The sequence below is a fragment of the Silurus meridionalis genome, chromosome 1 (assembly GCF_014805685.1).
Source record: "Silurus meridionalis isolate SWU-2019-XX chromosome 1, ASM1480568v1, whole genome shotgun sequence".
NCBI lineage: Eukaryota > Metazoa > Chordata > Actinopteri > Siluriformes > Siluridae > Silurus > Silurus meridionalis.
In genome coordinates, this window is record NC_060884.1 from 33,718,901 (window position 1) to 33,736,384 (window position 17,484).

At 40.6% G+C, this 17,484-nt stretch overlaps 1 protein-coding gene and 1 long non-coding RNA gene across 4 annotated transcripts in view; one reads left to right on the forward strand and one right to left on the reverse strand.

Annotated features, from left to right (window-relative positions):
* Nucleotides 1-17,484, forward strand: part of oca2 (oculocutaneous albinism II) — a 113,847-nt gene that overhangs the window by 87,678 nt on the left and 8,685 nt on the right. For all 3 annotated transcript variants that reach the window (XM_046853436.1, XM_046853614.1, XM_046853529.1), the window contains one exon: nucleotides 3,298-3,391. In XM_046853436.1, the coding sequence (XP_046709392.1) occupies nucleotides 3,298-3,391 (94 nt within the window). The remainder of the gene's footprint in view (nucleotides 1-3,297; nucleotides 3,392-17,484) is intronic.
* Nucleotides 14,158-14,991, reverse strand: LOC124388728. The gene is made up of 3 exons (XR_006926465.1): nucleotides 14,864-14,991; nucleotides 14,474-14,502; nucleotides 14,158-14,355 (listed from the first exon to the last, which is right to left on the reverse strand). It is a non-coding gene; the product is annotated as an uncharacterized LOC124388728 (long non-coding RNA).

A 17,484-nucleotide genomic window follows, 5' to 3' on the forward strand; every position in this document is an offset into this window, starting at 1 on the left:
TTGGTCTTTCCCATGGTGGTGGAGAGGTTTGAATGGAAGAGGTTGATTCTGTGACTGGTGTCTTTTATACACATAATGAGTTGATATCAGGAGAACCTTCTTATTCATTTTTTTTAATATTCTGTCTCTCTGTTAAAAAAAAAAAAAACGACAATAATAATCTAGACTGTTTATTTCTTTGTAAAGGGGTAAATTTACAAAATCAGCAGGGGATCAAATAATTATTTCCCCTACTGTAAGTATGACTATAATTCTTTGCCAGTTGTTTTTGGTTCTAATGATGCCTCATAAAGCTACATTTAGCCATTATTAGCATGTATACCAATGCATAGAGGGAAATTCCATAGCGTTTTAAGTGCAGTTATGAACCTGAAGTGTGTGAGTGACACTGTAACTTAGTTGTGATGTAGTACAGAGTGTCCAGGCTGCAGAAATGTGTACTTTGTGCTAATTCTGATGGAAGTGTTGTGTGTGACTCAAGGCCATCTCAAAGCATGTGTGTGTGTGTGTGTGTGTGTGTGTGTGTGTGTGTGTGTGTGTGTGTGTGTGAGACAGCACTCTGGTCTAATAGAAAGAGCTGTGTTATTGATCGAGGTGATGCTGTGACAGGAGTCATGTCGTTGTGAGAACGTGTGGTATTGAGCCCGGATTCTACAGGAACGAAAAGCACATCGCTACAGAGAGTTTTTATCTACTCAGAGTTCTGGGTTCGGGTCGGCCTTACTGAATAGACTTCACACGTGAACCGTCACACCCTTACACGTCAACCATCACGCGCTTCACATGTCAACCGCCACACCCGTCACACGTGCACCATCACACTCAACACGCGTGAACCATCACATTCATTACATGTAAACAATCACACTCTTTACACGTGAACCAACACACCCTTCACAAATGAATCATCACACCCTTCACACATGAACCATCGCACCCTTCACACGTGAACCATCAGACCCTTCACACGTGAACCATCAGACCCTTCACACGTGAACCATCACACCCTTCACACGTGAACCATCAGACCCTTCACACGTGAACCATCAGACCCTTCACACGTGAACCATCGCACCCTTCACACATGAACCATCAGACCCTTCACACGTGAACCATCAGACCCTTCACACGTGAACAATCACACCCTTCACACGTGAACCATCACACCCTTCACACGTGAACCATCACAACCTTTACACGTGAACCATCGCACCCTTCACGCGTAAACCATCGCACCCCTTTACACATGAACCATCACACCCTTCACACCTCAACCATCAGACCCTTCACACGTGAACCATCGCACCCTTCACACATGAACAATCACACCCTTCACACGTGAACCATTACACACAACACATGTAAAACTTATGACCCTTCACACATTAACCATCACACCCCTCACACGTGTTTACCATCACACCCTTCACACCTGAACCATCGCACCCTTCACACATGAACCATCACACCCTTCACACACAAACAATCACACCCTTCACACGTGAACCCTGACAATCTTCACACATAAACCATTACACACAACACGTAAAACTTAACACCCTTCACACCTCAACCATCACACCCTTCACATGTGCAAGCATTACATCTTGCACAAGTGAGCCTTCACACATCAACCATTACACACTTCACACGTGAACCTTCACACGTGAACCATCACAACCTTCACACCTCAACCATCACACCATTCTCATGGGAATTTTACACTTACAAATCTTAAACAAATATTAATTCCTGCATTTACAGTTACACGATTTTCAGATAATCCACATATGGTACATGTGGTTCATTTATTTGAATGCTGGTGAAAGATGTGATTACTTTTTCATATATGTATAGTTTTTTATCATAAAAAATTTCCTGACACGATTGCATTTTATTAATCAATCAATCGATCAACCAACCAACCAACCAACCAACCAACCAACCTTTCAATTGATCAACCAAACAATCAAGCGATTAATTAATACATTTTCACATATTTACTTATGATTCTTGCAGATGATTAATTTATTTTAATGTTGGATTTATTCACGTTCATTTATTTTTTAACATAATTTATTTACACACTTTTCTTGCATGTGATTCTCCCCAGCTTTCATTCATTTTCCCATTTCTTTCATTCACGAGTTTATTTTAATGTAATTATTATCCTCATGATTAATACGTTTTATTTCAATTCAAGTAATTTATTCACTTGATTCATTTTTTTATGTTAAAGAATTATTATTTGTTTGATGTCTGCTTTTGAAGTAATTTCTTTCCCTCATATCAATAATTTCTGATAACTAGAAACAACATAGCATTCACATGTTGCGTTCACATTATGTCACATATTGATCACGTATGGATTACAGGTTTTCGTGTAAAGGGCCGAGTCTCAGCCAGACAGCAGATCAAGGCCATATAAAGAGTTATATAATGGTCCACATTGTGAGAGACCCTGGCGTAACCCATTAGAGTTGGACGTCTGATGAGGTGTTTGGTTTATTTTTGGTTTTATCTCTTAGTTCAGACCTGCACACTGCTTACTTCTGATCGACTCGAGCCCGAGTGAGGATCTTCTTATCCCTCATTTCTGTAAATCACAGATTGAGCTCAGGTCTATTTCTCATTTATTTCTAAAATAGCTCCACAACCCTCAGGTAGAGACGCCTCAGCCTGCCGCCTTCATCAGAAAGCAATCGTGTCTGAAGTGGAGACAGGAGGAGCTCTCTCGAGCACACATCTGCCCCGGGTTTCACCACTCACACTCATTTTATTTTCGCTTTTCACGTTTATCCTCCTCAGCCCTCGGTTTTGAAACGAGTTGCTGTAAAATGACAGGATGGCTCTGTGCTTATGGTGCTGAATTCTGTCTTCTGATTGGCCAAAATGTTTAGATTTATTTTCTATTCTCTGTATCTATCTATTTATCTTTTATTGATTGATTTATATATTTACTTATCTATCTATCTATCTATCTATCTATCTATCTATCTATCTGTCTGTCTATCTATCTATCTATCCATCTATCCATCCATCCATCCATCCATCCATCCATCCATCCATCCATCCATCCATCCATCCATCCATCCATTATTTACCCATCCGTCTATTCACCGATTTATTTATTTATACATGCATCTGTCGGTCTGTCTGTCTGTCTGTCTGTCTGTCTGTCTGTCTGTCTGTCTATCTATCTATCTATCTATCTATCTATCTATCTATCTGTCTGTCTGTCTGTCTGTCTGTCTGTCTGTCTGTCTGTTTGTTTATTTATTTGTTTGTTTGTTGCAGGTAACGGGACGCTGATCGGTGCGTCGGCGAATGTGGTGTGTGCCGGAATCGCAGAACAGCATGGATATGGATTTTCTTTCATGGAATTCTTCAGGTAGAGAGATTTGGATATTTTTCATTTAGACTTTTTCATATGTGCCCTCCAGGCCTTGAAAGACTGTCGTTGTATTTGTGTATTTGTTTCCCTTGGCGTCCTAACACATTGGGATTGAAACAGGACGTGGTTGTATGTTTTCCTCAGTGCAGGATCAGTCCAGAATCAGTTCAGGATCAGTGCAGTATCATGGCAGGATCAGTTCAGAACCAGTGCAGGTTTAATTCAGGATCAGTTTAGAATCAGTGCAGGATCAGTTCAGAATCAGTGCAGAATCAGTTCAGAACCAGTGCAGGATCAGTTCAGAATCAGTGCAGGGTCGGTTCAGGATCAGTTCAAGATCAGTGCAGAATCAGTGTAGGATCAGCATAGAATCAGTGCAGGATCAGTTCAGGATGAGTTCAGGATAAGAACAGAATCATTTTAAGATCAGCAAAGAATCAGTGCAGGATCAAATCAGGATCAGTTCGGGACCAGAGCAAATTCATTTTAAGATTAGAAGAACGCTGTACATCACCATGCAAATGGAATTCATGCAGCTCAGTATTCTGTACACACCAGAGAAGCTGTGAGTCTGTCTGTTATTCGGCAGAGTGACAGATCTGCTCTCAATACGACGCTTTCGGAGCCAAACTCCTACAAATCCATCTGACTGGAAAAAGAAAACAAAATAAAAAAATCAGCCCACTGATTAGCTCTTGAGAGAGAAAGAGAGAGAGAGAGAGAGAGAGAGAGAGAGAGAGAAAGTTGCTGAGAGGCAGAGGGAGATTCACCGTCTCATCTAAGGGCTGTGTGTGTGTGTGTGTGTGTGTGTGTGTGTGTGTGTGTGTGTGTGTGTGTGTGTGTGTGGTTGTGTTTGGCTCCTCGTGAGCTGCCACCTGCCTGATGAAAGTGTGTTGGGAGTTAATGCTGAGTCTGGAGTTTTTCCCAGCTGGAAGCAGTGCAGTGTTTAAATAGTGAAAAGAGGAATCTGAATATCTGTCTGATTGAGCTGTTGAAATGGGAGAATGGTGTCTGTGTGTGTGTGTGTGTGTGTGTGTGTGTGTGTGTGTGTGTGTGTGTGTTGTGTATGTAAGCTGCAGGTAAGGTTGCTGTAATCCTGAATCATGGCTGTGTCTCAATACGCTTTTATTATCATTCACTCTGTAAACTCCCCTCTGTACAGTGTGTGAGTGGGTTTGTATTTTATGGTGTTTTGCCCCGAGTCGAGTCTGTGCGTGAGTAAATGAGTGAGTGTGTGTGTGTGTGTGTGTGTGTGTGTGTGTGTGTGTGTGTGTTTTGGCCCGTCACCTCCCGAGACATCTGTTATCCAATTGCCCAATTTGTTGTCTAATTAGTTTCCCAGAAACGTCTGAGTTTCTTCTTGTCGTTCTTCTTCTTGTCGATGCACTGTTTTTGCCACAGAGTCCAGACAGGAAGTTCACTCAGACACACGGCTAACAGCTGCATTACGCAACATCTGTACGTCAAACCTAATAGAGTAATAATTGCTGCTAGGAAATGTTGTGAATGTGAACGCTGACTGCACCCCAGACCTCCTCACCTCACCTACATCACTACCTGACTTTACTAACACCCTTCCGACTGCACGAATCTCCACAAACTCTAGTGAAACATCTTCCCAGAAGAGTGGAGCTCATTGCACCAGCAGATTTGGACTAAATGTGGAATGGAATATTAAAAAAGATGCACATACCAATCTTATGCTCAGGTGTCCATTAACATTTAAGTCTCTGTTTGGGGAAAAAAAACTGGCACAGGAATTATAGGAGACCTCATCAGCCCCTATATCTCCCCCCTGGAGGGTAACTGGATGGCTGTTATTTCCTCAAAGATAATTATTATTATTATTATTGTACTCTTTATTTAGCAGCACTTGGCTAAACAAACCAAAAAAATAGAGGCAGCAGATGTTGGGATAATTGCTCATTCATCATTAAGCACCCTCTTGGTCTCGGCCCCTCTGTTACAGAGCGGAGAACCCCGGCCTTGGTGATCGCTCGTGTTTAGACTGGTAGCTTTCGGCAGATAACGTTACGGCGTCAGAATCGGAGCCGAATTTATGCACATGATAATGCACAAGCTCCCGATGGAGTTCACTCCTGAGGTTTGTGATGAATGCCTGGTCGTTTGGGGTCGGCCGTAATTGGCGCTCGATGGTGTATAATTGGGAAGCGCTGGGATGGAAGTGAGAGGAACGAGCGCTCGGTGCACTGATGCCTTGTGGGATACCGACCCAGTGTCAGAACAACAAGCTGCTAGATAATAAAGTCTGCTGCTGTACTTCTAAATACAGACAAAACACTGTGAGGTGTTTTTTTTATTATCACAGTAATATTAGATGTACACAGGCAGATCAAACACAAATTTTAGTGCAAATATTCGCTTTAACATAAATAATTATATGTTGCTGGAGTTTTCTGGAAGACAGATGCTGGAATTATTCTTTTTCATCCACATCAGATTATTTCATTTACTTTCTCTTTAGCCAGAAATCTCATATAGAGCTGGACGATATATATCAGTCAAATCAATATTGTGATCAATTAGGTCATGATACATCATTTTCTTTTAATTAAATCATATTTGATTTTTGATGATTGATTTTATTATTGATATATATATATAATCAAATTATTATGTTAAATGTCACAAAACTTATTATTTTTTTTGTAATGTGTAAAACAAAATAAAAAGAAATCAATTATAAAGAGAAAAAAATGGATTTAAAATAAATAATAATAATAATTGTAATAATAATAATAATAATAATAATAATAAAGAAAATGAAAGAAATAAGTACAATGTAAAAATTATATAGGTAAAAAAAAACCCTTGAAAAATACTTGATCAATTCTGGTTCTGATTCTAATTTATATAGAAAAATAATAAATAAAAACATTTCAGATTTTTTCCAAATGTTATATATATTTATATAAATAGTATTACATAAATTTATACATTTATTTATTTATTTATTATACATATATAAACAAAAAAAGAAAACAAATGTATATATATATATATATTATAAAATCAGCAAATTTTCTTTTTCTGAAAATTTATATATATATATATATATATATATATATATATATATATATATATATATATATATATATATATATATAATTAATTGTTTTTACAATTCCATTTTGTAAATGTTGTGTAATTTTGTTGTGTAATGTTGTCATTTTGTGTATGTTTTACACTTTAGAAAAGTAAAAAGAATTAATTTCATGACATTGAATATAATAATTTGATAAAAACAAATGTATGCAAATCAACAGCTGGTAGTTTGTGATGAAGTTTGCACTCTGTATCACACACTAGAGCAGTTACATGCAATCCCAAAAGTATTCGGACACCCACTATTCCCAACCGTATGTGAATCTTCCCCAAACTATTCCACAAAGTTGTAAGCACACAATTGTATCTGATGTCTGAGTGCGTTTGGTGGCATGAACTTTTGCTTTCAATTGAACTATGAGACCAAAACCTGTTCCAGCATGACAATGCCCTTGTGCACCATGAAGATCTGCTTTTTATGAGTTTCACTAGAAGATCTCCTGCTATAGAGCTCCAACCCTATTAAACATGAATTAATATTACATCTCTGAGTGCACCCCAGGCCTCCTCACCTTCTCACCTACATCAGTACCTGACTTTATTAACACCGTTGTGGCTGAACGAATCTCCACAAAATCTAGTCAAACATCTTCCTGGAAGAGTGAAAGTTATTATAATAGCAAATAGGAACTAAACTTTTTCTTCATCAGCTTCTCTATAAAATCCTCTCTATTTTCTTTAAACTGTTACTTAAACGTGTTCATTCATCTGTGTTTTAATGCATCGTATGTGTTGCTGCGAACATGCTGTCGCTATGGAAACGATCATGAATTAAAACGATTGTATTGATATCGTCAGGACTGCAGTTCTAGAGAATTAATCAACACCTTCTGATCAATCAGAGCCCAGAATTCAACTTCAGTGAGAGGAGAAGGCGTTGTCTCAGGAGAAAGAAACTGTCGCATTGATGACACTAGTTTCCATTTTTCTCTCCCTGGGGTTTGTGCCAGACATTTTAATGATAAATCGGATAAACTACGGCTTATTGTTTAGCTGGTGAGCAAAACAAAAAAGGAACGAAAGCGGCATTGCGTGCGAAGACAATGTTTACCGCTACAGCCGACCTCTCAGCGCTAGCCTCGCTTACCCGCGCCTCATTAGCATTCCCATTCACAGCCGCCTCTGCAGCTACACCTGAATCCTCGCACAATGCTAACGTGGCTCTCCAAGGCTACAGGTGCACCATCAACGCTTGGCAGTGAGTCAAATGGGCTGGAAAATCCAGCATTTGAGATTATTGAGTGGAAGCCCTGAGCGAGTGCCAAATAAAGGTGCATTCAGGTTTCCCCATTTATAGGTTCCTGGACTCGCTCTCTGACCACACACCTGCTCGGGGACCTAATTGTGCGTCGAAGCAGGGGTTATTACCTACGGTGGAGTTTCTAATGTCCAAAATGAGGGCAATGTAAATGAGAACTTAAAGGTCTAGTTCAGATTTCATCATCATTTTGTGAAATGAAATTGTAAAAGAACAACAGTAGAACTCACGGCTATGTTTAATGTTGAAAGTAAGAACATTTCCACACGCACAATGTGAACGGAGCTCAAGGGACTAAACAACTGTGAAGCCTTAAGAAAACAACTTATCAGTGAGGCTAATCATATAAAAAATTCTTCAATTTGCTAGGCAGCATAAAGATTGGAGCAATAGAAGAAGGTCATGTGGTCTGATGAGTCCAGATTTACCCTGTTCCAGAATAATTGGCGCATCAGGGGCAGATGAACTGATGTACACATCACACCTAGTGCCTACCATACAAGCCTGTGGGGGCAGTGCTGGGATCTGGGGTCGCTGCAGTCAGTCAGGTCTCGGTTGAGCAACGTTATGTGCCCAAAAAATGAGGTCAGCTGACTTTCTAAATATACTGAATGACCAGGTTATTCCATCAGTGTATTTTCTCTACCCTGATGGCACGGGAATTTTCCAAGGTGACAATTTCAGGATTGATCGGGCTCAAATTGTAAAAGTGGTTCAGGGAGCATGAGACGTCATTTTCTGTCCAGACCGTAACCCCATTGAGGATCTTTGGGATGTGTGTGGAGAAGACTTTGCGTGGAGGTCCGACTTTCCTATTATCTATACAAGATCTTGGAAAAAAATTACTGCAACTCCGGAGTGCAATAAATGTTGTGACAATGCAGTAGCTTTTTGGAATCGATGCCATGAATGCTGTGGCATCAAAGCTAAAGGCGGTCAGACGAAATATATGAGTCTGACTTTTTTTTGGGACAGGCAGTGTCCAAAAAAACACATTTTTCACATTTTTTTAAAGCATGTAAATAGAATTCAGATTGCATTTTTTATGCCTATAAAAAGCTCTTCACTGCACTGTGCAATGAGTTCCCACATTTACATTATTGCCGTATAAAAGATAAGATGTCCATATAGCTTTGGTGGTGCTGGTATTTGAACCTCTGACCTTCTGATCCAGAGTCGAATACTTTAACGACTGAACTACCATGTTGTAGCAGATAAAAACACTCGTTACCTCAGAAGTTAATAAAGAAATGGTGTAAATCTGTTGAAGTGGAAAATCTTTAGTGATCTTGCTATAGAGCTTTAACCCTATTGGAATGAATGTGAATGCGGACTTCACCCCAGGCCTCCACACTTCACCTACATCAGTACCGGACTTTAGTAACGCATTTGGGGTTTAATAAATCTTTATAAATCTCCACAAAATCTAGTGGAACATCCTCCCAGCTTTTCTCTCTGAAAGTTTTCTTCTTCTTCTTCTTCTTTTTGCTTCCTCCATTAGGGGTCTCTATAGTGGATCATCTGTCTCCATAACCCCTGTCCTCTACATCTGCCTCTTTCACACCAACAACCTGCATGTCTTCCCTCATCACATCCATAAACCTCCTCCTTGGTCTTCCTCTTTTCCTCCTTCCTGGTGGCTCCATCTTTAGCATTCTCCTACTGATATACCCCATGTCCCTCCTCTGCACATGTCCAAATCATCTCAATCTCACCTCCCTCACCTTGTCTCCAAAACGTCCTACATGCGCTGTCCCTCTAATAAACTCATTTCCAATCCTGTCCATCATCGTCACTCCCAATGAACATCTCAGCATCTTCAGCTCTGCTACCTCCAGCTCCACCTCCTGTCTTTTAGTAACTCCTCCACCTTCTCCACCTCTTCTCCCTGCAACCGCACCCCTCCACTGCCCTCCCTCTCATTCACACACATGTACTCTGTCTTACTCCTACTGACTTTCATTCCCCTTCTCTCCAGCGTGTACCTTCACCTCTCCAGGCTCTTCTCAACCTGCTGCCTACTCTCACCACAAATTACAATATCATCCACAAACCTCCACCCTGAACCAGTCTGTCGTTCCTACTGCACACTTCACTGCTGTCACACTGTCCTCATACATGTCCTGCACCACCCTCACATACTTCTCTGACACACCAGACTTCCTCATACAATACCACAACTCTTCTCTCCACCCTGTCGTACGCTTTCTCTAAATCCACAAACACACAATGCAGCTCCTTCTGTCCTTCTCTATACTTCTCCATTAACATTCTCGAAGCAAATAATGCATCTGTGGTGCTCTTCCTCGGCATGAAACAATACTGTTGCTCACAGATGGTCACCTCTTCTCTCAGCCTGGCTTCCACTACTCTTTCCCATAACTTCATTGTGTGACTGATCAACTTAATTCCCCTGTAGTTACTGCAGGTCTTCTTAAAGATCAGTACCAGCACACTCCTTCTCCATTCCTCAGGAATCTTCTTACCTTCCTGAATTGTGTTAAATAATCTGAATTAAAAACTCCACTGCACCTCACCTAAACATCTCCACGCTTCTACTGTAATCTCATCTGGTCCAACCGACTTTCCACTCTTCATCCTCTTCATCGGTGCTCTCACTTTCTCCTTACTAATCCTATCCAGCAGGAGCTTCACCATCTCCACATCATCCAACCTTCTCTCTCTCTCATTTTCCTCATTCATCAGATGCTCAGAATATCCCCTCCACCTTCTCAACACACTCTCCTCACAACACATTTCCATCTCCATCCTTTGTTGCGCTAACTTGCAGCACATCCTTCCCAGCTCGGTTCCTCTGCCTGGCCAATCGCTACAAATCCTTTTCTCCTTCCTCAGTGTCCCACGTCTCCTACAGCTCCTCATATGCCTTTTCCTTGGCTTTCGCCACATCCCTCTTTACCTGCTGCCGCATCTCCTTGTACTCCTGCCTACTTTTCTCATCACTCTGTTGATCCCAATTCTGTTTCTTCAACCTCTTTCTCCTTCTGGTCTCCTGCACTTCCTCATTCCACCACCATGTCTCTTTGTCTTCCTTTCTATTTCCAGATGTCACACCAAGTACCTTTCTAACTGTCTCCCTCATCACTCCTGCAGTGGTTCCACAATCATCCAGCACCTCTTCACCACCACCGAGCTCTTGTCTGACCTTTTCACTGAACCTCACACTACAATCTTCCTCCTTCAGTTTCCACCATCTTATTCTACTTTCAGTCTTCACTCTCCTCCTCTTCTTCTTCACCTCCAAAACCATCCTACAGACCACCATCCGATGCTGTCTAGCTACACTGTCCCCCGCCAACACCTTACAGTCTCCAATCTCCTTCAGGTTGCATCTCATACATAGAACATAGTCCACCTGTGTGCACCTTCCTCCACTCTTATATGTCACTCTATGATCCTCCTTCTTCTTACAATTCGTATTCACCACTGCCATTTCCATCCTTTTAGCAAAATCTACCACCATCTGCCCTTCCACATTCCTCTCCTTAAAACCATACCTACCATCACCTCCTCATCACCTCTGTTCCCTTCACCTACATGCCCATTAAAGTCTGCCCCAATCATTCCTAGGTTCACCTTTTACCACTTCATCTAACTCACTCCAGAATTTTTACTTCCTCTCCATCTCACAACCCACTTGTGGAGCATAGGCACTGATGACATTTATCATCACCTCTTCAACTTCCAGCTTCACATTCATCACCCTATCAGAAACTCTCTTCACCTCCACTACACTCTAACTGTACTCTTCCTTCAGAATCACCCCTAAAGAGGATTCTAGAAAGAATAAACCCAGTCATTAGGGTTGCACAAGCCAGTGCACTCCTAGTGCTCCTCCCCATTTATCCGAGTTTGGGACCGGCACTAAGAGTGCACTGGCTTGTGCAACCAAAATGACTTGGTTTATCCTTTCTAGACGTGAAAAGACAAAAATCTGCTGAGATCTGCAAATGTTTTCTTGCTAGCTGGTCCATATTGTAGCTAGCTAACTAACCAGGCTATGAGGCCGCATGACAGAGGTGTAGTAGAGTGTGCTACGGTGGCTGATTATTAATTTAAAGGAAATAAAATGGCATTCATGAAGCACAGACTCTGATTCAGTCTCATGTTCGCGTCTCAAAATGGCCGTCACAATGTCATGTGTGACACATGGATCAGTTTCTGGAAGATCTAGTTTCAGCAGAATTGTACTGTTGGACCATGGAAAAGTCCAGATTCCAAAGACTTTCCTGCTTCACAATTCCAGTGCTGTTTTTTTAAGTTTTGGCACCCCTTTGGGTCCAGAAGTAAATCACATGGAGTAAAGCTAACACTGTACAAGAAGATGGTGTTAAGAAAGTATTGTGTGTGTGACCTTCTGCAGTCTCCATGCTGATGAACAGCACGCTGTGTGCTATAAAGCCCGAGCTCTGCGAGGTAAAGGGGCTCGGTTTGCCCCAGCGTGTGGGCAGAGCCTGTGGGGAAAATGTCAGCTGAGCGTTAAAAGGAGTGGTGGTGTACTGTATATTTCACAAATTCACACCATGTGACCATTTACTCCGTTTTCACTCCATCATCATAAAAGGCGAGAAGTCATTCGTGTTTTTCATACTTAAAGGAACGATCTTTGTCTTTGCCCTGCCCACTTTTTGCATTCAGGTTCTGTTGCGTTCAACTTTTTTTAATATCATAGCATATAATAAAGCTGAACTATTAATAATGAATCACATCGCTGTAAAAAAATACTGCAGAAGCCAATACCCTAGCTACGTAGCATACGATGATAGATAGCTACATGCTAATCAGGTGATGTAAGCCTTTGCAGGGTGTAGCTCGTGTGTGTGTGTGTGTGTGTGTGTGTGTGTGTGTGTGTGTGTGTGTGTAAAGAACAGTCTATAGCTCTATAGCTGTTCCAGTTTAATGCGCTAAGTAGCTTTATTTAGATATAAACCCAAAGTGGGCGTGGCCTAATCCTAGCTAAAAAAAAAAAAAAAAAAACATTAAAACTGAACCCTTCTGTGAGATATTTCTTTTCTTTTCTTTTCTTTTCTTTTCTTTTCTTTTCTTTTCTTTTCTTTTCTTTTCTTTTCTTTTCTTTTCTTTTCTTTTCTTTTCTTTTCTTTTCTTTTCTTTTCTTTTCTTGAATGAATCTTCACAAATCTCCATAAAAACTAGTGGAACATCTTTAGAGAAGAGTGAAGGTGACTATAAGAGCAAATGGAGACTAAATGTGAAAGGAGATAAATAAAAAACCTTATGCTGAGGAGTCACCCAACTTTTAGCCGTACTGTGGATATTATAAATCCTTTGCTCATAGGAAAATGCAACTAAAACAGGAAAAAATTACTGAAATATGACTATATCTGAACTTCACGAACACTCTCTCTCTCTCTCTCTCTCTCTCTCTCTCTCTCTCTCTCTACCAGTGTGATGTATATCCAGTCCAAAGCTTTTTACCAGAAGGTCGTTCTGTTTACGGGTCTTGAAAAAACTCCTCAGAGACAGAATCCACATCTTATATAACTCAGTAATAATAGAGTCTGAGAGCAGAACCTTTTCCACTTCTCCAAAAACTCCTGAATCAGCAAAAAATAAAGTGGAATAAACAGCTGAGCTGATGTCCGCATTCAGTCCAAACTCCTGCTCATTTTACTGCTGTTTTTCAGTTTTTTTTTTTTTTTTTTTTTAACTTAAAGTAGAGCAACAAAACAAAAAACTTTAATTTATATCAAATATATTATACCTTTTATCATATTTATTGCAAATAACATTTACTTTTTTTTTAATCAGTTGAATCAGTTTGAAACAACCCCCAACAACCTCCACAACAACCCCCAACCAACCCTTCTAACAGCCTCCCCAACAACCCCCAACCAACCCTTCTAACAACCTCCCCAACAACCCCCAACCAACCCTTCTAACAACCTCCCCAACAACCCCCAACCAACCCTTCTAACAACCTCCCCAACAACCCCCAACCAACCCTTCTAACAGCCTCCCCAACAACCCCCAACCAACCCTTCTAACAACCCCCAACAACCTCCCCAACAACCTTCATAACAACCCCTCCCCAACAACCTTCCTAACAACCACCCAACAACCCCCCCTAACAACCCCACAACAACCTCCCTAACAACCACCCAACAATCTCCCTAACAACTCCCAACACCCCCTAACCCCCTCCTCTCCCTCACTTGGTGAGTCTGTACATGCACATTTTCCTGACTGTGTAATCAGAGAGAATCTCGGACTTGGATTACATCGATTCTCTTTCACTCGTGCTGCCAGGCCACTTTGGCGCTCGCAGTTGGCCGTGTGTGTGTATGTGTATGTGTGTGTGTGTGCATGTGTGTGCGCGCGTGCGTGCACTTACCGCTGCCATGTAGAACAATGATGGTGATCCAAACCCAAACCATCTGCGGCCTGTGTTAAAGAGCAGTGAGTGCAGTAAGGGATGATGGTGAACATCTCAGCTTCTCCATCATACCATTCATCACATCATTAGCATCCAGCAGCTTACAGCACCAAGAGAAAGACCGAGTTTTCGTCTTAGATTAATCCCGGTCTCATCGTCGCTCTTTCAGTGGGAAGAAGGGAAGTGGTAGTGGGTAAGATATTGGACCTCTGATCAGAAACTTATGAACTCAGATAGCAGCACCACCAAGATACCACTGAGTAAGTTCCTTATCCCTCACCTGCTCTGGATCAGGGCGTCTGCTAAACACTGTCAATGTAAACAGAATGAAAAGTTTAAAGTAAAATGAAGGGATGATGGAGGGAATATAAAGAGAGAAATAAATATGGACAGAGATCAGTACCAATTGGGACAAAATGTAAAGAAAGGGAGGAAAATAAGGAAGGAAAGAAGAATAGAATAAAAATAAGTAAAGAATAAAGGATAGAAGGGAAAGGGAAGGAGGAAAAAGACGGAGGGGAAGGATTGGGAGAGAGGAAGGAGGGAAGGAAACTTCATATTCACATAAAGTCTATATTTTCATACGTCACATCTGATCCTGTTAGATCTTATCCTTAAAACTCATACTGTAGCGGGGCATTTACTTTTGCTCTGTGTCTGAATATCGCACCTGTTTTTACCGCCATCAGTCCCACAGGAAGTCCTGACTTGTCGAGCACGTTCTCTCAGCACCGCTGCTGCTACGTGAACATGACGTATCGCAACACTACGGAGACGGAGGCGTGTCCTGAGAGTCACATAGAATCCAGATTAACATGGCAGAGGTAGAGCTGTAACTTCCTGCAGACACAACAGGAAAAGAACGTCTGGTTTTATTTTATGGTAATGAGGTGAATCTTATCGTATCACATCTGTAGCTGCTTTATATGAAAGATTAATGAATGTGTCGTATCGTTGATTACAAATCACATCAGCCTCAATGACAGAGATGCAGATCCCTAATACTTATGAGCCAAGAAATATACGTCTTTTTAAATAAACACAGAAAAACGTCCTGGATTTCTGCAATGTGCCTCAGATATAACACCATTTATTCAAGCTTTAGGGAGTCAAATCCTCTCTCTCTCTCTCTCTCTCTCTCTCCCCTCCCTTCCCCTCTCTCTGTTTCTCCCTCTCTCTCTCCCTTCCTCTTTCTCTCTCTCTCTCTCCCCCTCCCTTGCCCTCTCTCTGTTCCTCCCTCTCTCTCGCCCTCCTCTCTCTCTCTCTCTCTCTCTCTCTCTCCCCTCCCTTCCCCTCTCTGTTTCTTCCTCTCTCTCCTTCCTCTTTCTCTCTCTCTTCTCTCACTCTTCTTCCTCTCTCTCTTTCTCTCTCTCTTCATTCTTTCCTCTCTTTCTAACTCTCTCACTCTCACTCCCCTTTCCCTCACTCTCTCTCCTCTCTCCCCTCCCTCTTTCTCTGTCCCTCCCTCTTTCTCTCTCTCTCTCTCCCACCACTCTCTCTATCTCTCCCTCTCCCTCTCCCTCTTCCTCTCTCTCTCTATCCCTCTCCCTCTCTCTCTCTCTCTCTCGCTCTCTTTCTCTCTCTCTCTCTCTCCATTTCCTGAGATCTCTTAATCCTATTTCAGTATATACACTCTTCAGCACTCAGCCCTTCACTCCATCCTTTCCATTTGCTCTAGTGATCTAGTTGCTTTTACCTTTTTTACCCCCAGATCCTCCCTTCATCTCTTCTTTTCAGCCCCATCTTTCTCCACTCTCAGAACCTGTTCGTTTCCGCTAAATTGATGTCCAGCGCACTTTCAGCAGCTCCATCAGTCTTTTACACTTCAGCTGAGATTCACATTCGGACCGGAGAGCTGCACTTTCTATTAGTAACTCTGATGTGAACAAAACAGACTTCATGAAAATTTCATGGATGGAAATGGAAAAAGCGACGTGTGATCTACAAACTCGTGAGGCAGATGAGAAACGACCTCGATTCGTCCTCGTCATGACTACACAATAAACATCTCGTCTCGGGGATGTGAATAAACTCTCAGGTACAGGATGGTGCTGGAGTGGACAAATCAGAAATCCACAACCTTTTGTGAAGCTTCGATATGAAGCACTGGGAAAGGAGCAGAATGAGAACTGCTTTTATATTGAGCCTTTATCCTGAGCAGAACAACAACAAAAAAACACTTCAATGATAACAACCAATCAGTGGTCTGGAAATGAGCAAGAATTCCATTAGACAAATAGACACTGGAACTTAGCATTGGATTAAGGGGTTAAAAATGGTGGGAGAACTTTCTACAGACATTCTTCTACAGAAAGATTTGTCAATACTGGGGAAGTGGTAGCTTAATGTTTGATTCCTGATCAGAAGATCATGAGTTTTAATCCCAGCACCATCAGTATGCCACTGCTGGGCCCTTGAGCAAGGCCCTTAACTCTCAACTGCTCATTCATCTAAAAAATTATAAGTCGTTCCGGATAAGTTCCATGTATGTAAATGTACCATTTCACTTATGATGTTCAAAAGGTGACCAGTTCAGAGCCTGATGAACTTTTTTGTGGCAAGAACATCGTGTTTTATAATTATTTTATCAGTACTGGCAAAAGAAGAACCTCCGAACATGGCATGAGGAAGAAACCTTACACCAGAACCAGACTTAAAAAGGGGAACCCATCCTCATCTGGGTATCACCGAATCTCCATTCATTTTAGTTCCATCGCTGTTGAGGTTAATCATAAAGATTGAATTATAGAATGGAATTGCTTCTCTTATAAATAATCAAAACATCATTTCCAAGGTGAAGTGGCTTCACATTTATCTGTGGATTATTATCACTTTATACCACGGTCATTTCCCAGCACTGACAAGTTCAAACTTTCAGAGCAAAACTGACTGAATGGATCAAAATAATCTGCAATATATTTTTATTATTATTATTATTATTATTATTATTATTATTATTATTAATAATATTATTATTATTATTATTATTATTATTATTATTATTATTATTATTATTAATAATATTATCATTATTATTATTATTATTATTATTATTATTATTATTATTATTATTATTATTATTATTAATAATAATAATAATAATAATAATAATAAAAATATTATTATTATTATTATTATTATTATTAATATTAACAATAATAACAATTTCTTTTTTTAACTGTTAATTTGAATGATTTTATTGTATTGTAGAAAATAAATCAGTTCCTAAATTGCTCAATTTAAAATAAATAATGGGAAAATTAACATAAAAATGATATGATCATTAATTCA